The sequence below is a fragment of the Mesoplodon densirostris genome, chromosome 12 (assembly GCF_025265405.1).
Source record: "Mesoplodon densirostris isolate mMesDen1 chromosome 12, mMesDen1 primary haplotype, whole genome shotgun sequence".
In the NCBI taxonomy this organism is placed as follows: domain Eukaryota; kingdom Metazoa; phylum Chordata; class Mammalia; order Artiodactyla; family Ziphiidae; genus Mesoplodon; species Mesoplodon densirostris.
In genome coordinates, this window is record NC_082672.1 from 73,421,627 (window position 1) to 73,443,845 (window position 22,219).

The 22,219-nt window shown below is 38.8% G+C and overlaps 1 protein-coding gene across 6 annotated transcripts in view; it reads left to right on the forward strand.

Annotated features, from left to right (window-relative positions):
• PHF3 (PHD finger protein 3) overlaps nucleotides 1–22,219 on the forward strand; it is a 99,972-nt gene that overhangs the window by 38,019 nt on the left and 39,734 nt on the right. For 3 of the 6 annotated variants that reach the window (XM_060114485.1, XM_060114486.1, XM_060114484.1), the window contains one exon: nucleotides 15,132–15,293. The exons of 1 other annotated variant lie outside the window; for it this stretch is intronic. In XM_060114485.1, the coding sequence (XP_059970468.1) occupies nucleotides 15,132–15,293 (162 nt within the window). Of the gene's footprint in view, nucleotides 1–8,952; nucleotides 8,973–14,211; nucleotides 14,233–15,131; nucleotides 15,294–22,219 lie in introns of those variants that run through there. 2 more of the 6 variants (XM_060114487.1, XM_060114488.1) reach the window with 2 other exon arrangements.

A 22,219-nucleotide genomic window follows, 5' to 3' on the forward strand; every position in this document is an offset into this window, starting at 1 on the left:
TCTTTTAAAATTTTCAGTCTTGCGTTATAAGTGACATATAAAGTTATACGATATTTAAAGTATATATCATGGTGACTTGATATACATTGTGGATGGATTCCCCCCATCTAGTTAATTAATACATTCTTCATCTCATATGTTTATCTTTGTGTATGTGTGTAGTAAGAACATTTAAGTTCTATTCTTGTTGCAAATTTCAGTTATACAGTACAGTGGTATCAACTATAGTCACCATGTTTTTACATTAGCTCCTCAGACCTTATTCATTTTATAGCTGCAAGTTTGTAAGTTTTTACCAACCTTAGCCTCTCCTTATTTCCCCCTGGAAACTACCTTTTTACTCTCTTTTTCTCTAAGTTTGACATTTTTTTAGATTCCACATATAAGTGGTAGCCATGTAGTATTTGTTTTTTTCTTTGTCTGGATTATTTCACTTACCGTAATGCCCTCAGTGTCCATACATGTAACCCCAAATGGCAAGATTTTTTCCTTCTCATGTCAGTAGTATTCCATTTATATATACCACATCTTTATCTAGTCAGCCAGTGATGGACTAGCTTGTTTCCATATCTTGACTGTTGTAACTAATGCTGCAGTGAACACGGGAGTGCAGATATCTTTCCAGTATCCTGTTTTCATCTCCTTTGGATATACACCCAGGAATGAAATTGCTGGATCGTATGGTAGTTCTATTTTTAATATTTTGAGGAACTTCCATACTGTTTTCCATAGCAATTGCAGCAATTTACATTCCTTCCAGCAGCGTGCGAGGGCTCTCTTTCTCCACATCCTTGCCAGCACTTGTTTCTCTTGTTTTTTTGAAGATAACCATTCTGACAGGCATGAGGTGATATTTCATTGTGGTTTTGATTTGCATTTCCGGATGATTAGGGATTGTTGAGCACCTTTTCATATACTTGTTGACCATTTATTTGTATGTCTTCTTTGGAAAAATGTCTGTTCAATTCCTTGCCCATTTTTTAATTGGATTGTTTGTTTTCTTGCTGTTGAGTTGTGTGAGTTTTTATATATTTTCTATATTAACCTCATATCAGCTACATGATATGCAGATATTTCCTCCAGTTCTGTAGGTTGCCTTTTCATTTTGTTGATGGTTTCCTTTGTTGTGCAGAAGCTTTTTAGTTTGAGGTAGTCACACTTGTTTATTTTTGCTTTTGTTGCCTTTGCTTTTGGTGTCAAATCCAAAAAATTATTGCCAAAACCAGTATCAAGGAGCTTACTCTCTATGTTTTCTTCTAGGAGTTTTATGGTGTCATGTCTTATGTTCATGTCTTTAATTCATTTTGTGTTGATTTTTGTGTATGGTGTAAGATGGTCGTCTAGTTTCATTTTTTTTCTTTTAATTAATTAATTAATTTTTGGCTGTGTTGGGTCTTCATTGCTGTGTGTGGGCTCTCTCCAGTTGGGGTGAGCAGGGGCCACTCCTTGCTGCAGTGTGCGGGCCTCTCATTGCGGTGTTCTCTCCCACTGTGGAGCACGGGCTCTAGGCGTGCGGGTCTCAGCAGTCATGCCACGTGGGCTCAGCAGTTGTGGCGTGTGGGCTCCAGAGCGCAGGCTCAGCAGTTGTGGCACATGGGCCCAGTTGCTCCGGGCATGTGGGATCTTCTCAGACCAGGGCTCAAACCTGTGTCCCCTGAATTGGCAGGTGGACTCTCAAACACTGCGCCACCAAGGAAGCCCTAGTTTCATTCTTTTACATGTAGCTATCCAGTTTTCCCAACACCATTTATTGAAGAGACTACCCTGATTGTATATTCTTGGCTCTATTGTCATAAATTAATGACCATATATGCATGGATTTGTCTCTGCGCTCTCTATTCTGTTCCTTTGATCAGTGTGTCTGATGGTTATAGCTTTGTAGTATAGTTTGAAATCAGGGAGTGTGATGCCTCCAGCTTTGTTCTTCTTTCTTAAGATTGCTTTGGCTATTCAGGGTCTTTTGCGGTTCCATACAAATTTCAGGATTGCTTGTTCTATTTCTGTGAAAAATTTGTTGGAATTTTGTTAGGGACTGCATTGAATCTACAGGTTGCTTTGGGTATGTTAGATATTTTAACAACATTAATTCTTCTAATCCATGAACATGGAATATCTTTCCACTTATTTGTGTCTTCAGTTTCTTTCATCAGTGTGTTAAAGTTTTCATTGTACAGATCATTCACCTCCTTTGTTAAATTTATTGCTAGGTATTTTATTCTTTTTGTTGCAATTAAGGTTATGTTTTCAATCTCTATTTAATGTACTTGATCAAAGTTCCATTTAGGTAGAGACTTTTATCTGTTGTAAAGAGGCTTTAGTTCTGATGCATTACTAATTGTATCTTTCTGAGCGGGTAGCTTTTCTGTTTGGTTGTTTCATGTTCGGATATTTCCTCTCATATTTCGGATATTTCCTTCTAATCTTTTAGCATTCTTACTCTGAGTTCTGCAAGGGGTCAGTCAACACTACTGTGATATGGAGTAGAGGTTTGTTATTCTGTTTCTTTTGTTTACTAATGCTAACTTCCTGGTTGGAGTCCAATTTAACAGCGTGGTTCTAATCTCTTGAGATAAAAATTTGGGAACCTTGAATTTTTGTATACGTTCATGCATTTTTCATCCAAGCTGTGCTTAGGACTGAACACTCACTGTATGTTCCAGCTGCTGTTATAGAAGTTACAGATATATCAGAAAGCAATGACAAATTCCTGCCCTCGTGGAGTTTATATTCTATTTAATGTTGTGTATAATACCATTAAAAGTCTTGTCCTGGGCTTAAGATTAAGATTGTTAATTGTTTCAGTCTTACCTACTGAAAAATATGTAATCCTCTAAGAACTTTTTGCTTGGCCTTGTTTGGGTAAAAGCAAACAAAATGTTATGAAACAAAGTGCCTAGTTGGGATCTGGTTCATTGCAATGTGAAACTCAATAAATAATGGTAAGATCCATATTGTAAGAGGGTTAGTCACATTTTTCTCAACCAATTCTTGTTTTATGGTAACATTCTCTTTAAATAGCATTGCAGGCATCAGCAGCTTACCGCATGATTCCACAGTTGTGAGGTATAATGATTTGCTTTGGTGAAAAGTGGTTGGTAGTGTTTGCTCATTTAACAAACATTTGTTGTGTACCCATCATATGCCAGTGCTGGAGGATACAGTTGTGTTTGAGAAAAAGTCCCTGTCCTCCTAGAGCTTCCAAGTAGAATGTAAGGTGATAAAGACTATGTGGTTGGTTGTTTGGTGGCCAAGACCGTCTATTTGAGTTGGGCTGGTCAGGGCAAGTCTATGTGTGGAGGTGACACAAGAGTAGCAACATGTTTAGACCCATGTAGTGGCCAGCCTTTTGAAGATCCTGGGTTCCTGGGTAAGGGAAGTACACTCCCAGTAGAGAAATAGCAAATGAAAAGTATACATTAATTTAAGTGTTGATTAGTCAGTTTTTTGGTCAGATTAAAGTAATCCAGTGTTAATAAATAGTTCTGCAGTTGACCCTTGAACAGTGTGGCGTTAGGGACGCTGGCCCTCAGTGCAGTCAAAAATCTGAGTATAACTTACAGTCTGCCTTCCATATCAGAGGTTCCTTCCTGTCCACAGTTCCACCATATCTGTCGTTTCACGTCCACAGATTCAGCCAACAATGGATCATGTGATGCTGAGTATCTACTATGGAAAAAAATCTGTGTATAAGTGGACCTCCACAGTTCAAACGCATGTTATTCAAGGGTCAACTGTAGTATCACCTCGGGTTGTATTTATAGGAATACATTCACGTTTAGTTTTTCACCCAAGTTGAGTCTGTAGTTGGTGGACTGTGTAAATGAACTGTAAGACAACAATTTCCCCATATACTATCCCACCAGAAGAGAAGAAACCCTAAGAGATAAAAAAAGGATTTAAACAACCAAGAAGCAAATCCTTAAGCAACTAAATAATCCACAGTACCCCCTGAACACTCAAGTTGTTATTAATGGTGTTTACCTGGTCACTGTAAGTTTTCCAGAATTGGCTGGTGGATGGCCAAGTGCCTCCTCTCTCTGCTTGTTTTTAGAAATATGGAGCAGAGGTAATCCAACTGAAAATTTGTTATGTACATTTTGATATTTTCCTTAATTTCATAATAAATATTGCCTGGTAATTAAAAAAAAACTTAGGTACATTTTTTGCCCTTATATCTTATATTTAGGTACATATTGAGATATTTATGAAATTAGATTTTCATGTTTTCTGATTAGGTTTCTATTCTCTGTTTTTCATGGATATGGTTTGTAGTTACCATGATGTGATATCTACTCTACTTTTTCTCTGTGCTTGATAGAATTGAAAAGAAGTCTGAAAGAGTCTCTATCAAAGTCCTTACAATTGAATTTCAGTGTTAACCACACATCACCTTTTATATTTATTCATCAGTGTATTTGTCTTGCCCTGTTCTTTTTGCTCTGTTTACAGAAAACTCCTGGAAGAAATTTTAATGCTCTCTATCCCCAGTATCTCTCCTCCAAATTCTGATTTTGCTCTCACCAGCTGCACTGGGTTGCAGGCAGTGTCACTCTGCCAGGTTCGATCTTTGGTTCGCCACTTGGCGGTTATTCTCTCACCTTGCTGTCTTCTTCCTCTCAGTTTCTTCTGATTCTCCTCTTCATCTTCCTGACCTCTAGGTACCGGAGTATCTCAGGGTTCAGATTTTAGGCATCTTCTCTATTTCTACTCACTTTTATGGTGATATTATACAATTTTATGACTTAAAAAATGCTTTATAATTCAGCTCCCAAATATATATACTCCAGACCCCTGTGTTTACTTCTTTGGATGTCTCTTGGGCATCTTAAGCTTAAGGTCTAACACTGAATTTTTATTTTTTTTTGTTTTGTAAATCAACTATACTTCAATAAAATTTAAAAAAAAAATAAAAGGGACACCAGTGCTGTGTCAGTGACCTGGGGCCACCCTAACACATCACCCCAGCTTAACAACAGAAATGTGTTGTCTCACAGTCCCGAGGCCAGAGTCCAAGTTCACAGTGTCGGCAGGGTTGGTTCCTTCTGAAAGCTATGGCGAACAGTGTGCTCCAGGCCTCTCTCCTAGCTTCTCGTGACCTCAGGTGTCCTGGGCTTGTAGATGTAACACTGAATTCTTGGTACCTGCTTCCTCACCTCCTAGCCCCCCTTGTACCACTTATGCCTACAGTCTCCCTCATCTCTAGAAATGGCAACTTCTTTCGAGCTGCTCAGCAGAAAACTTTGAAGTCATTCTTTACGTACTCTCTTTCAAGTTCTGTATTCAGTTGATCAGCAGATCCTGTTGGTATTATTTTCAGAATACATCCAGAATCTGGCAACTTGTACATCTCACTTTCTTCACTGCCACTGTGGTTTTAGCGGTTACCATTTGTCATCTGGATTATTGCATTAGTTTGAAAGTGGCTTTGCTGCTTCCACCCCTGAGGATTCTCTCCCATCTATTCTAAAAAGAGCACCAAGAGTAATCTTGTTAAAAGTTAGATCCTATCACCCTTGTGTTCACAGCACTCTGGTAACTTTCCATTTCACGCAAAGGAAAAAGTTGAAGTCCTCATGGCCTGCAAGAATGACTTGAGCTTGCTGCCTTACCTCTATTTTTATCTCCCTTCTCCCCCTTTTCCCTAATCTGGCCTCACAGACCTGACTCCATTCTGTTCTTCCATCATCCTAGGCATACTCCTGCCTCAGAGTCTAGGTACTTGATGTGCCTTCTAGCTAGAAGGCTACTCCCTCAACTTGTTGAGCTTTGGCTGAGAAGTCACCTCAGCGTTGTCATCCCCAGACTCCTTCCAGCCTGCACAGCGAGCTGCTTTCTTTTGGCCTGGAAGCTCTTGTGCAAGAGACAGCTGGAACCAGTACTCCTGGCTTTCCCTGGCCATTTGGTTTAAAATTACAGACCACACTGTGTTCCCTTCCTTGTATTCCCTGTTACTCTTGCCTTTTGTTCATATGGCTTATCAGCTAACATGCCGCGTATCTTATGTATTTGTCTCACCCTCGTTAAAATGAAGCTTCATGGGAACAGTTTTTAAAAACTTTTCTGTTTTATGGAAAACATCAAACAAAGCAGCGAGACTTGAATAATGACCCTCATCTACCTGTTACTCATACAGTTAATAGTTGGTCTTTTTTCATTTATATCCCACCCACTTCTCCTTACCTCCCCCCAACCAAGATTATTTTCAACCATAGCCCAGGAATCATATTATTTATCTGTAACTATTTCAGCATGTATCTCTAAAATATAAGAAGTCTTTATTTAAAAAAAAAAAACACTAATATTATCCTGCCTAAAACAATTAAGGATAGTTTTTATTATTTCCAGATATGCAGTCAGCGTTCAGTTATTTACCCAGTTCCCACTCATTGTTTTCTTTCTCCAGTTTGAATTGGAATTGAAATAGGTCAGTCTGTTCATTTTGTTGCTGTGTAACTTTACTATATTTCAGCCTATGTAAATGCCACCCCTTACTACATATATATATATACACATACATGAAACCAGGTCATTTGTCTTCAAATTCTGTATCACTGGTATATGGAATAATCTAGGCCAGTGTGTGACACATAGTAGGTGCTCAAATATTTTTTAAGGAATTACCTTAAAGGTACCTAACTTATGGTATTTTAGAATGGAATGAAAATGTTAAAAATTTAGGGAATGATTACTATCTCACTCTTATAGTAGCCTGATAGAGTCATGTTGGCAATAAGCAAAATTATTTTGACAGTTGGGAAGGGGTCAAATGAAGGGCACTTAGGGCTATAGAAAATTGTTTGAAAAAAATCTGCCAGGATATAATAATGGCTACAGTCTTATGGTTTGCATGTCATGCACTGTGTAGGAAACTACAATAGTTTATTCAGTTTTCACAGAAACCTTTCAGCGAGGGTGGTAATGTCTACATTTTCCCAGTGAAGTAATTGGGGTTCAGTGGCGGAAGTGGAGGGGGATGTGTGTGCTGAGCATTAATGTTTTTCTTAATAAACTTTATAGAACCAGAAACAACGGTTTTTTTTTTTGGCGGTATGCGGGCCTCTCCCGTTGTGGAGCACAGACTCTGGATGCGCAGGCTCAGCGGCCGTGGCTCATGGGCCCAGCCGCTCCGCGGCATGTGGGGTCTTCCTGGACCAGGGCACGAACCCGTGTCCCCTGCATCGGCAGGCGGACTCTCAACCACTGTGCCACCAGGGAAACCTACCTTTTTTTTTTAACATCCTTATTGGAGTATAATTGCTTTACAATGTTGTGTTAGTTTCTGCTGTATAACAAAGTGAATCAGCTATACGTATACATATATCCCCATATCTCCTCCCTCTTGCGTCTCCCTCCCACCCTCCATATCCCCCTCTAGGTGGTCACAAAGCACGGAGCTGATCTCCCTGTGCTGTGCGGCTGCTTCCCACTAGCTAGCTATTTTACATTTGGTAGTGTATATATGTCCATGCCACTCTCTCACTTTGTCCCAGCTTACCCTTCACCCTCCCTGTGTCCTCAAGTCCATTCTCTATGTCTGTGTCTTTATTCCTGTCCTGTCCCTAGGTTCTTCATTTTTTTTTTTTTTTTAGATTCCATATATATATGTGTTAGCATACAGTATTTGTTTTTCTCTTTCTGACTTACTTCACTCTGTATGACAGACTCTAGGTCCATCCACCTCACTATAAATAACTCAAGTTCGTTACTTTTTATGGCTGAATAATATTCCATTGTATATATGTGCCACATCTTCTTTATCTATTCATCTGTCGATGGACACTTAGGTTGCTTCCATGTCCTGGCTATTGTAAATAGAGCTGCAATGAACATTGTGGTACATGTCTCTTTTTGAACTATGGTTTTCTCAGGGTATATGCCCAGTAGTGGAATTGCTGGGTCGTGTGGTAGTTCTATTTTTAGTTTTCTAAGGAACCTCCATACTGTTTTCCATAGTGGCTGTGTCAATTTACATTCCCACCAACAGTGCAAGAGGCTTCCCTTTTCTCCACACCCTCTCCAGGATTTATTGTTTGTAGATGTTTTGATGATGGCCATTCTGTCTGGTGTGAGGTGATAATACCTCACTGTAATTTTGATTTGCATTTCTCTAATGATTAGTGATGTTGAGCGTTCTTTCACGTGTTTGTTGGCAATCTGTATGTCTTCTTTGGAGAAATGTCTGTTTAGGTCTTCTGCCCATTTTTGGATTGGGTTGTTTGTTTTTTTAATATTAAGCTGCATGAGCTGTTTATATATATTGGAGATTAAACCTTTGTCCATTGATTCGTTTGCAACGATTTTCGCCCATTCTGAGGGTTGTCTTTTTGAGAACCAGACACAGCTCTTTAAAACAATGTGCATGTATAATAACTTAAAAAGGAAAGCTTTAAAAAGTGGCACCAATGATACTACTTCCCTCTGCATGGAAAACCTTTCCAGCTTCTTTTTCTAGGGATTCACGCGTGTATTACACATTTTGGGGGAAAATTCTTTTTGACAAAATATTTTTAATGTGAGATGATTTAGGAAGTGTGAATAAGAAGAAGGGAAAAATCCTTTCTGAAATAACCATCATTAGCATTTTGGTATATGTTTTATTGGTGTGTGTGTGAGAATATAAGACTTGGGAAACAGTTTCATCATATGCAGTTTTTTTCCCTCATAAAATGCCTTTATTTAGCGTATTGAAGGCTCTGTAGATCTGCAGTGAAGAAACTGTTTTAACTTCGTTTAACCCAGTGTCTTTCTTTTAGATTTGTTTGATAGAAAACCCCTTTCTGTGAAATACTAACCAGTTTTTTCCCAAAGTATGAATTGAGTTTGAGAAAAGTTGGAATGTTTGTGCATGTTTAAATATAAGACTTTAGAATGTGTTATATTTCAGCAGAAAGGATGGATAATTTAATAGTGTTGGAGTAACTGAAGGCAGCATTCTGAAGAAAAAACTTGACACCAGATAATACTAAAATAAGGTAAGCGAGGGAAAATACTTGCATCAAGTAGGTAACACAGATATTACATGAAGAGTTCATATAAATTACTGAGAGAAACACATTTATTAAGACCTGAGTAGGCGAGTAGGCGAGTAGGCAAAGCTAAAGAAATACAGAAAGGCAGTGTAATATATGTCAGGCTTTCCTCGTCACCGTGTTTCTTTTAAAAATCTGAAAGTGCTAGTAAGTTCTTAATTGAGACTTAATGTGAAAAATTTTGCACTGTAACTTGTTTATACTCTTTATTGAAAGCCATGTGATGAGATTAAAATTGGTAAAATCTATAAATTTGCCTTCTTTGACTCAGTAAACCTGTGTTTTAAAGTTTATTGTAAAGAAGAAATTTAAGAGGGAAAAAAAGATAACATTATTTGTGTTGTTCAACTTAGAAACATAATATCTAAAATGATAAATTCATTTGACTAATTGTATGTTTACACAACTTGACTAGTTGTAACACATACAAATGTGTTTGTGTTTGTCATTTGTGTAACACCACAAATGACTAATTGTATGTAACACAACTTGATGGTGTGTATCTGACGTGGCCTCTTTTTGGAAGGATGTATGAATCGTCCATAAAGGAAAGAACGCTCACTGAAGGGAGGCCGAGGATGGGCTGGGTGGTGGTCTCCTGTGGTGTTCGAGGCGGAAGCTGTGGGGACTCTGTTGCAGGGATGTGTCTGTGTGACTTCTTACTCTCCTTCCAGGCCCTGTAAAGTACACACCTAACCTGTATTGTCGTGACACTGGAAAGAGATCATGCTCTTTAGTTTTTTGTCAACTCTGACATTTAGTGCCAAGTTTCATAATAGAGGAGATAAGTGTCCTAGAAGCGGTTGAGTTTGGCCTCTGCACTGCCAGCGTGAGTTAAGCCATGTCAAATGTGAAGAGTCCCTGCTGTACTATGGTTCTCCCTTTTGTATGGTATAAGGTGATGTAAACTAATCCCAGTTTTGAGAAATTCAATAAATTTAGCTTTAAGTAGTTCAGTTTTATTCTTTTTATTTCATTTACCTCCTCTTCAAGAAGATAGATGTGAATTAAATAGTCTGGATTTGAATAAAGTAGTATTTGTGTCAGGAGGAGTTCACGTAGGCCTGACTCAGCAGATTTAAGGAGGGCCATATGTAGGTGAGGATGGGAGGAATTTTAATGTGATCTAAATTCAGGCTCAAGGAGATTTTGAGTATGATTACAGATTTTGTGCAGAATTTCAAAATGGGGATGACACCTAATTCTGACTTGCGGGAGGGAGGAAAAACGTAGTGTTTTCCCACATTATCACGTTTGCCTCCTGCATAATTCAGGCCGTTGCTTTTTTTTTTTTTTTTTTTTTTTGATAACCCCAAATTCCCTTTTTAGTGGATGTGTTGAGTAGGACTGGCCACTTTTTAAAAACTGGAAGTCAAATACTGAATCTTAGTTTGCCTGTAGCAGTGGGAGGGGCAGATGTGGGAGGTCCCTGAGAATAAGCAGTGTTTTGAAAAGAACACAGATTCTCCTTCACTTCCTTCTGTTCATTTTCTTAGTGGAAGCTACGAAAGTTAAGTTAAGTGGAAGTTGAACGATTTAAAACGTAAATACCTAATTGGGAGGGTTTTGCCAGAGATACTTCATTCTGTACTCTGAATTACTTTAATCAGATAAATGGATTAGAAGAAAGAAATTTCAGGTACTTTTTTTAATGGTTGATTTGTTCTGGGGGGAGTTGAGAGAAGAAAGTAAGGGAAAAAGAATACATAAATGTTGATGGTGGGGTCCATGATGGGGGAGACTGTGAACAGAAGCCAGCATCTTCTAAGTGCCAGGTTGTGTTCCAAGCCCTTCACACACACAGATTTAGTCATCACAGCGCCCCTCTGACTGCTAGCAAGATCTCCATTTTATAGAAGAATTTGAGGCACAGCTAGGTTAAGTAGTTGCTTTGGTTGTTGGGGGCCTACTTCTGCTTGAGAGCTCTGGAAATGTTGGAGACAGTGTTAGAGCTTGATTTAATGTCAGGGTGACTTTTTGAGATGAAGGAAACATATTGCCAGGAGCTGCAGGAGTAGAAAAAAGGTGACATTCTTGGAAACCTCACTTCTGAGAAGCATCTCATGTGCAGTCTTAAGTATTCTAATTGTAGGTTGTTGACTTAAGAGGTTTTAAGATACTGGGGCCTCAGGCATCCCTCAGCTCCCAGAGTTCTTTGCAGCAGTGGAAGATGCTCAGGTCTCTTGCTTCTTCCCTCCCCCGTCCCCACTCTCCTCTTCCCTCTTTGCCCATTCTCTCTCCCTTCTCCTTCCCTCACTCCCTCTTTTGTGTGGAGGGGACTCGACCACCTCCCCTCCCCCCCCCCCGTTTCTTTTACTTACACAGAAAAATCATCTTTCATCCCTTTAACTTCCTTCAGCCCATTGTCCTCATTTTCTTTTACCCTTAAATTTCTTGAAACTAAATGAAAGAGAAACTGCCATTGTCATTCTCCACTTCCTCACTTTTTAACCTCTTGTCATCTGGTCCTCTGCTTCTGTGTTTCACATTAGTGGATTTTTCTCCTTCCTTTGTTCTCTCTCTAGCAGTTAACCTTCCCAATCCCTGAAATTCTCCTTACCCTTCTTTTGTGGTGGTGCATTAACTTTGATACTTCTTTTGCCTGCTCTTTTTTTTCATGTCACTAACATTCAAAAAGTTAAGTCATTACCTTACTTTCAAATTTATTCTTTGTAACTTCTCTCTTTCAGTTAATTGAAACATTTCTCTCTCGATCATCAAAGTTTAAATTTTCCAGGTCCCTTGTTTCCCCTAATTCTTTTATTCAGCAAGTGTTTCTGGAGTAGCCACTATATACCAGGTTATGACTCTGGGTTCTGGAGTTTCAGTGGTGAATAAGAGAAAGTCCCTGGATTGTAGAGATTACATTCTAGTGGGAAATTACATGTTTCATTGGATAGTGAAACACATTTTAAAGGATAGAATATGCTAAGGGTCAGGAGGCAGTGGTGAGAGAATGCTGTTTTGGAGCAGATCCTCAGGAAAGGTATCTGTGAGAAGGTCGATTTTGAGTGAAACCTGAAGGAAGCGGGAGAGTGAGCCGTGTGGCTGTCTGGGAGGAGGGCGCTCCAGGAGAGGACGGTCAAGTGAAATAGCCCTGAGATGGCCTTTCGCTTCCCTGTGTTCCGGGGAGACCAGTGTGACTGGAGCACAGTGAGTCAGTGGTAGGAGAGAAGTCAGGGAGTTTGGTGGGGGAAGCCCTTCTTAGGACCCTGGAGACCCTGGCTAGGGTTTTAACATACATCTAAGTGTGTTCGTTAGGGTTTGGAGGGTCTTGTCAGAAGAATGGTAACGGGATACAACTGTATATTTTAGAAGACTCTAAAATACAGTTATGACTGTGTGGAGAATAAACTCTGTGTGTGTGTGTGTGTGTGTGTGTGCATGTGTGTGTGTAGGAGGTGGCCATAGAGGAACGTGGGACACTAGGAGACAAAGTAGTTTTGATGGGAGAAGATGGTGACGTGGAGTAGAATGTGAGCTGTAGAGGTGATCAGTGGTGATCAGGTGGGTGCTGTGTTCTGTAGATAGAACTGGCAGGTTGAGCTGACCGCTTGGATGTGGGGTATGAGGAGAGAGGAGCTGGGGATAGTTCTGGAGCTTCAGGATTGAGCAGCTGGGTGGATGGAGTTTCCATTACCGGGACTGTCTTAGGAGGACAGTTTTACTGAGGGGAGGCGGAATGGGTGGAGTCAGTGTTTACTTTCTATTTGCTAACCTTGAGATATCTGGTGGACAACCTAGTGGACAGGCCAAATTACACTCTTCCAGAGGTCCAGCGTGAGCTTGGGGCTGGGGAAGGTAACTTCAGAGGGTCAAGCGAGTGTCGATTGACTGGGTGAGATCATTTAGGGAGGGCAGAGTGCGTATAAAGGGTAGGTGGGAGTACTGAGCCCTCAGGTCCTGTCCTGTGTGGTAGCTGCAAGAAGAGCTCTGTAGAGGGTGTTGAGCAGAAGTAGCTCGTGAGGGAGGGGCGTGGGATGTTCAGAGGTGAAGTGAGGAGGAGGGATGCAGGAAGGGGCGAGGGGTCAGCTGTGTCAGCTGCTGCCAGCAAGTGGAATAAGACAGAATCTAATAATTGACCTTTGGATTTGGCTTTGCTAAATCCTGTTGATCCTGCTATGCAATATAGCCCTAAAATTCATAACACACCTTTCTACTCCCTGCCAGCGAACACTGTTAATCAGATTTTAATTACCTTTCTCCTGGACTGTCTTTTGAATTATTACTTTCTCTCCTGATTACAATACAAAACTCATGTTTATTGTAGAAAACACAGAGACAGTATAACAGTGATTAAAAAACCCCCAGTTCCTTACCCCACCTAACCACTAGGTGGTCATTGATAACACTGTGGTGCCTTCCCCCATCCATTTCTATCTCTGCATACTTGTAATGCATATAATGCATAACTTTTGCTTTTTAAAATGAACATGGTGGAACTATTAATCTAATGTTAAAAATTCTTTGAGAATGTGTGTGAATGTGTGGCAACATAAGTATTTCATCATGGTGGAGTAGCCGTCTAACTGAACTCCCCACCTGTTTCCCCTAATTATATCTTAAATGAGTCCTGACGAATTTTCCTAAGATACATTCTTCTTCTCTAAGCTTTTAGTGCCTATAGCGTAGTGATTAAAAGCATGGACTCTGTTTTTGAGAGTAATTCCATGCATATAGCAGGAAGTGTGCAAGATAGGAAAAAGAATACTTATCTTTTATAGATCTTTTATAGAATAGCTATTGTTATAATTTTCATCTATTTCCTGCTAATCATTTTTGTCTAAATGTACCTATACAACATTTCATTTGTCTGTTACTAACAAGGATCACACTATGTTTTCTAGCCAGAATTTTTTTTTCGTAATTTATTCTCTCGTCTATACTTTATAATATATTGGTCAAAGTATATAAGCAGTTTCGTGATTCTGTTTGTTGTCAAATTGCTCTTCGAAAAGATTGTACCATTTGAAAGTATATTTATAAAGAATTTTGTTCTCTTTAAATTTTAGGATAGACCACTATCTTGTTGAACTCTTAAATGAAGTTCTACTTGGATACAAAGATGAGGACTAGATAACTTCTTGAGGTTCCTTCTAACCCCTAGGATGAAGATAATAACTAACATTTGTGTAGTGCTCTAAAGTTTACAAAGTGAGTTCTCATACATCATCTCACTTGATCCTCACAACAGCCCTGTGAGGTAGGTAGGACAGGTATTGTTATTCTCATTTAAGAGATAAACTAGAGAGGTTAAGGGACTTAGTCAGGTTTTATTTAAATGTTTTAGCAGAGACTTGAAACCAGGACGTATGATCTAAATAATCACATTCTTTTTACAAGATTTCATACAACTGCACATTTAGAATTGCTGTATGTCAGCTAGTTAAGTGACATTTGTTAGATACAGAAATAAGCCTGTTGATAATATAAATAGTGTTCCCCAGTCCTTTTCCATGCCCCCTCCCCTGCTGTTAAATGAATGACTCTCTCTTTTGACTAGGGGAAGGTAATTTAATTGTATAGTTCTATTTAAACACCTATTTTCCCTAGCATTTGGGGGAGGGGAAATTACATTATGTTTTTCATTTCTGTGTGTGTGTGTGTGTGTGTGTGTGCTTGCTACAACTTAAGAGTATATTTCCATTACTCTCACACATGTAGCATAAAGTCTTCAAGGAATAGATTACAGTTAGAACTAGAATCTTTTGGTTCTAGCATGAACCTAGAATCACAAGCTTTTCAGGGTATTTACTCTTTTTTGTACTACTGTAACCAGTTGGGATAATTAAGTATCCAGGTATAGCTGCTTATGATGTTCACAAAGGTACAGTGAATGATAAGTGACTGTGAGTGATAGTGGAGGTCAAATCAAGAAGAATTACAACTAATCTCCTCTTTGACTAGCTGCCTCATACGGTAGAAGTTTGTAAAACCGAACTGGGAGCTTGGTAGTGGCATTATCACATTTTAGGAATAGACCTAGATTTTCAGGACTACTTGGTATTACATTAAACTGTTTCACAGTGTTTTCTGTACTGCCTTTAAATACTTAACATCACCAATATTTTCAAAAATTTTTTTTTTTGTTTTTCTTTCTAGTTGTTGGTCTTGACGATATTATGGATGAAGGAGTTGTAAAAGAAAGTGGCAATGATACCATTGATGAAGAAGAGCTGATTTTACCTAACAGGAATTTGAGGGACAAAGTAGAAGAAAATTCAGTGAGATCACCAAGAAAATCACCTCGTTTAATGGCACAAGGTAATCCTTCCAGAGAGGACTAGCTAGAAAATCAAGTGTAGGGACAGATGTGATAGGTTGTAAAGTTGCTGAGCAGTGATAGTAGTTTCTTGGTGTTTGCTAATCTGAGCATTTTGATAATCAGTTTTGAGATTGTATCAATTTGTTGGTATGATTTTTAAAAAGTTTTATTGAAATTACACATTCACATGATTTAAAGAGTTGACTAGTTCTATGAGTTTCCAATACTTGCTGTCCTACTACTTATTTCCCTTTCCCCAGAGGAAACTACTATTACCGCTTTCATCTGGTTTTGTTAATTTTTTGGTATTTACTTCCATGTCTCTTAAGTAACACATGTATATTGCTACTACTTGATTATTCTGATGTACGTGTTCATTGATTTCCCATTCTGGAGGGTGAATGTAGCATTCCTTCCTCCTCTTGCTCCCCCATCACACAAAAGAACGTTTTCTCATCTTTCTGATACATAATTTTGTAAGATCAGTAGTAATTACTTACGTTATTGTGACTCAACGTGCTGTTAGTGATGATCCACTTAGTGAACTATAGTCGCTTTTCCTATACAACTTTTTGTCTTTCTGATTTAATAATTGATTTTGTTGTTCCTTTGCTTATAGTTTTATGCATTCGCACACACAGTTTTCAGTGTACGTATCAGTAATTCCACCCCAACTACTCTGCCAGTTGTCTGAATCTTTCTTAAAGATATTTGTGCATATCAGGTATTCTGTCATTTTCATCTTATTGAGGAAGTGTCTCTGGGGGCCTTCTGATCTGCTTCCCTGTGCACTGTTGTGTTAGTTCTATATAAGTCAGATGCATGGCTGTTGTCCAGAGAGCTCTCTTTACTATTCTTCTGAGGATTGTGTTCTGTATTGCATTTCCTGTTTACTTTGCTTTGAAGTAGCTCCTTCATTTTGGTGACATACCTCTTTTAGTACTTTTGTGAGAAAAAGGAATATGGATATATATTTTTGAAACCTTGTATGTTTGCAAATGTATTTAATATGTTCTCACATTGGAATCATGGTCTGATTGAACATAGAATTCAAGGTTGGAAATTGTTTTTCCTTAGAAATTTGAAAGTGATGCTCCATTTTCAGTTCTGGGAAAATCTCTTGAATTATTTCATTGATTATTTTCCACTTTATTTCGTCAACTCTTGCTTCCTGGAACTCCTGTTATTCAAGTATTAGATGGCGGGGACTGGCTCTTCCATTTTGTTCATCTTTCCACCTCTGTATTCTTCCTCTACGTGCTGAAATTTTCTCATGTTTATCCTTCAACTTTTTCATCAAATTCTGAATGTTCTTTTTTTGTTCTGGGAATAGTCCTTTTTGTAGCATTCTGGTCTTGTTTCATGCATGCAGTATCTTATGTTGTCTTTCATAAGATGCTTACAGTGTTTTAAAGGTTTTTAAGGTTTTTTTGGGTTTTTTTTTTTTGGTTCTATCTTTCACATTAAGAGACTTTGCTAAATGTCTGATCATTGATAGCTTGCTCAACGTTTAACGTTTTGTCAGCTATGAGCATCACTGTATGGTAATCTGGCTGTGTTACTTTTTGGAGGAATTCCTGTTGTTAGACTTTAGGCTTGTTAGATTGTTAGCATATCATGGGAGCCCTTGAGGGAAGCTGATGGGGGCATCTCATCTTTCAGTATATACAAATACACATAGTCTTAGAGGTTTCAGTGTACTTTGCTGCTGCTCTTATCTACGCTGGATGTTTCTTAGTCTAGAAACTCTGTTTTTACACTCCCCGAAGAGTAAGCCTCAGTCTTTGATTAGGACCTGGGAAGGGCACTTGCCCAGCGGATGGAGTAGGGGAGAGGGAGCTCGGGGTCCGACTGCTTTTTAAACAGCTTTCCACTCATCCTCATTTTAACTGCCTGCCTTCCTGCCTACTTTAGAGTTATCTGGGATCACCGGTTCCTAAGCCTTTTGAGGTGTAAATCGTATTGGTTCGGCCAGCAGTGCCAGATAACTGTTTATCTTCTTTTGGATGTCCTGCATCAGTTACTTCTTGGTCATCTTTTGTTTGGCTTCCAAAATCATCAGTGTTTTCTCTTCTCCTGCCCTTTCTTTCCTTTATTTTACTTTTTAAATTATAACAAATACTTTTAACATCTTTATTGGAATATAATTGCTTTACAATGGTGTGTTAGTTTCTGCTGTATAACAAAGTGAATCAGCTATACATATACATATGTCCCCATACCTCCTCCCTCTTGCGTCTCCCTCCCTCCCTCCCTATCCCACCCCTCCAGGTGGTCACAAAGCACAGAGCTGATCTCCCTGTGCTATGCGGCTGCTTCCCACTAGCTATCTGTGTTGCATTTGGTAGTGTATAGATGTGCATGCCACTCTCTCAGTTCCTCCCAGCTTACCCTTACACAGCCCCACGTCCTCAAGTCCGTTCTCTACATCTGCGTCTTTATTCCTGTCCTGAATCTAGGTTCTTCCTTTTTTTTCTTTTTAGATTCCATATATATGTGTTAGCATACAGTATTTGTTTTTCTCTTTTTGACTTACTTCACTCTGTATGACAAATTCTAGATCCATCCACCTCACTACAGATAACTCAATTTCGTTTCTTTTCATGGCTGAGTAATATTCCAGCTTCTTTTTTTTTTTTTTTTTTTTTGCGGTATGCGGGCCTCTCACTGTTGTGGCCTCCCCCGTTGCGGAGCACAGGCTCCGGACGCGCAGGCTCCGGACGCGCAGGCTCAGCGGCCACGGCTCACGGGCCCAGCCGCTCCGCGGCATGTGGGATCCTCCCAGACCAGGGCACGAACCCGTATCCCCTGCATCGGCAGGCGGACTCTCAACCACTTGCGCCACCAGGGAGGCCCATTCCAGCTTCTTTATCTGTTCATCTGTCGATGGACACTTAGGTTGCTTCCATGTCCTGGCTATTGGAAATAGTGCTGCAGTGAACATTATGGTACGTGGCTCTTTTTGAATTATGGTTTTCTCAGGGTATATGCTTAGTAGTGGGATTGCTGGGTCGTATGGTAGTTCTATTTTTAGTTTTTTAAGGAACCTGCATACTGTTCTCCATAGTGGCTGTACCAATTTACATTCCCACCAACAGTGCAAGAGGGTTCCCTTTTCTCCACACCCTCTCCAGCATTTATTGTAGATGTTTTGATGATGGCCATTCTGACTGGTGTGAGGTGATACCTCATTGAAGTTTTGATTTGCATTTCTCTAATGATTAGTGATGTTGAGCATCCTTTCATGTATTTGTTGGCAATCTGTATGTCTTCTTTGGAGAAATGTCTATTTAGGTCTTCTGCCCATTTTTGGATTGGGTTTTTTTTTTTTTTTTTGGTATTGAGCTGCATGAGCTGCTTGTGAATTTTGGAGATTAATCCTTTGTCAGTTTCTTCATTTGCCAATATTTTCTCCCATTCTGAGGGTTGTCTTTTGATCTTGTTTATTATGGTTTCCTTTGCTGTGCAAAAGCTTTGAAGTTTCATTAGGTCCCATTTGTTTATTTTTGTTTTTATTTCCATTTCTCTAGGAGGTGGGTCAAAAAAGATTTTGCTGTGATTTATGTCATAGAGTGTTTTGCCTATGTTTTCTTCTAAGAGTTTTATAGTGTCTGGCCTTACATTTAGGTTTTTAATTCATTTTGAGTTTACTTTTGTGTATGGTGTTAGGAAGGGATCTACTTTCATACTTTTACATGTCCCTGTCCAGTTTTCCCAGCACCACTTACTGAAGAGGCTGTCTTTTCTCTGTTGTATATTCTTGCTTCCTTTATCAAAGATAAGGTGACCATATGTGTGTGGGTTTATCTCTGGGCTTTCTATCCTGTTCCATTGGTCTATATTTCTGTTTTTGTGCCAGTACCATTCTGTCTTGATCTGTGCTTTTTTAGTATAGTCTGAAGTCAGGGAGGCTGATTCCTCCAGCTCCGTTTTTCTTTCTCAAGATTGCTTTGGCTATTCGGGGTCTTTTGTGTTTCCATACAGACTGTGAAATTTTTTGTTCTAGTTCTGTGAAAAATGCCAGTGGTAGTTTGATAGGGATTGCATTGAATCTGTAGATTGCTTTGGGTAGTAGAGTCATTTTCACAATGTTGATTCTTCAGCCCAAGAACATGGTATATCTCTCCATCTGTTTGTTATCATCTTTAATTTCTTTCATCAGTGCCTTATAGTTTTCTGCATACAGGTCTTTTGTCTCTTTAGGTAGGTTTATTCCTAAGTATTTTATTCCTTTTGTGGCAGTGGTAAATGGGAGTGTTTCCTTAATTTCTCTTTCAGATTTCTCATCATTAGTGTATAGGAATGCAAGAGATTTCTGTGCATTCATTTTTTATCCTGCTACTTTATGAAATTCGTTGATTAGCTTTAGTAGTTTTCTGGTAGCATCTTTGTGATACTTTATGTATACTATCATGTCATCTGCAAACAGTGACAGTTTTACATCTTCTTTTCCCATTTGAATTCCTTTTATTTCTTTTTCTTCTCTGATTGCTGTGGCTAAAACTTCCAAAACTATGTTGAATGATTGTGGTGAGAGTGAGCAACCTTGTCTTGTTCCTGATCTTAGCGGAAATGATTTCAGTTTTTCACCATTGAGGACGATGTTGGCTGTGGGTTTGTCATATATGTCCTTTATTATGTTGAGGTAGGTTCCCTCTACGCCTACATTCTGGAGGGTGTTAATCATAAATAGGTGTTGAATTTTGTTGAACGCTCTTTCTGCATCTATTAAGATGATCATATGGTTTTTATTCTTCAGTTTGTTAATATGGTGTAACACATTGATTGATTTATGTATATTGAAGAATCCTTGCATTCCTGGGATAAACCCCACTTGATCCTGGTGTCTTTTCCTTTTAATGTGCTGCTGGATTGTGTTTGCTGGTATTTTGTTCAGGATTTTTCATCTATGTTCATCAGTGATATTGGTCTGTAGTTTTTTTCTGTGACATCCTTGTCTGGTTTTGGTATCAGGGTGACGGTGGCCTTGCAGAATGAGTTTGGGAGTGTTCCTCCCTCTGCTAGATTTTGGAAGAGTTTGAGAAGGTTAGGTGTTAGCTCTTCTCTAAATGTTTGATAGACTTCCCCTGTGAAACCATCTGGTCCTGGGCTTTTGTTTGTTGGAAGATTTTTAATCACAGTCTCAATTTCAGTGCTTGTGATTGGTCTGTTTCTGTTTTCTATTTCTTCCTGGTTCAGTGTCAGATGGTTGTGCTTTTCTCAGAATTTGTCCATTTCTTCCAGGTTGTCCATTTTATTGGCATATAGCTGCTTGTAGTAATCTCTCATGATCCTTGTATTTCTGCAGTGTCAGTTGTTACTTCTCCTTTTTCATTTCTAATTCTATTAATTTGAGTCTTCTCACTTTTTTTCTTGATGAGTCTGGCTAAAAGTTTATCAATTTTGTTTATCTTCTCAAAGAACCAGCTCTTAGTTTTATTGATCTTTGCTATTGTTTCCTTCATTTCTTCTGATCTGATCTTTATGATATTTTTCCTTCTCCTAACTCTGTGGTTTTTTTGTTCTTCTTTCTCTAATTGCTTTAGGTGTAAGGTTTAGGTTGTTTATTTGAGATGTTTCTTATTTCTTGAGGTAGGATTGTATTGCTTTTAACTTCCCTCGTAGAACTGCTTTTGCTGCATCCCATAGGTTTTGGGTCATCGTGTTTTCATTGTCATTTGTTTCTAGGCATTTTTTATTTCCTCTTTGATTTCTTCAGTTATCTCTTGTTTATTAAGTAGTATATTGTTTAGCCTCCATGTGTTTGTATTTTTTACAGATTTATTCCTGTAATTGATATCTAGTCTCATAGTGTTGTGTTCAGAGAAGATACTTGATACGATTTCAATTTTCTTAAATTTACCAATGCTTGATTTGTGAACCAAGAAATGATCTGTCCTGGAGAATATTCCATGAGCACTTGAGAAGAAAGTGTATTCTTTTATTTTGGGATGGAATGTCCTCTAAACATCAATTAAGTCCACCTTGTTTAATGTATCATTTAAAGCTTGTGTTTCCTTATTTATTTTCATTTTGGATGATCTGTCCACTGGTGAAAATGGGGTGTTAAAGTCCCCTACTATGATTGTGTTACTGTCAATTTCCCCTTTTATGGCTGTTAGCATTTGCCTTATGTATTGAGGTGCTCCCATGTTGGGTGCATAAATATTTACAATTGTTATGTCTTCTTCTTGGATTGATCCCTTGATCATTATGTAGTGTCCTTCTTTATCTCTTGTAATAGTCTTTATCTTAAAGTCTATTTTGTGTTACGTGAGAATTGCTACTCCAGCTTTCTCTTGGTTTCCATTTGCATGGAATATGTTTTTCCATCCCCTCACTTTCAGTCTGTATGTGTCCTTAGGTCTGAAGTGGGTCTCTTTTAGATGGCATTATCTGGGTCTTGTTTTTGTATCCTTTCAGCCAGTCTGTGTCTTTTGGTTGGAGCATTTAATCCGTTTACATTTAAGGTAATTATCGGTATGTATGTTCCTATTCCCATTTTCTTAATTGTTTTGGGTTTGTTATTGTAGGTCTTTTCCTTCTCTTGTGTTTCCTGCCTAGAGAAGTTCCTTTAGCATTTGTTGTAAAGCTGGTTTGGTGGTGCTGAATTCTCTTAGGTTTTGCTTGTCTGTAAAGGTTTTAATTTCTCCGCCGAATCTGAATGAGATCCTTGCTGGGTAGAGTAATCTTGGTTGTAGATTTTTCCCTTTCATCACTTTAAATATGTCCTGCCACTCCCTTCAGAATTTGAGTTGAAAGATCAGCTGTTAAACTTATGGGGAGTCCCTTGTATGTTATTTGTTGTTTTTCCCTTGCTGCTTTTAGTATTTTTTTTCTTTGTGTTTAACTTTTGATAATTTCATTAATATGTGTCTTGGCATGTTTCTCCTTGTTTATCCTGTATGGGACTCTCTGTGCTTCC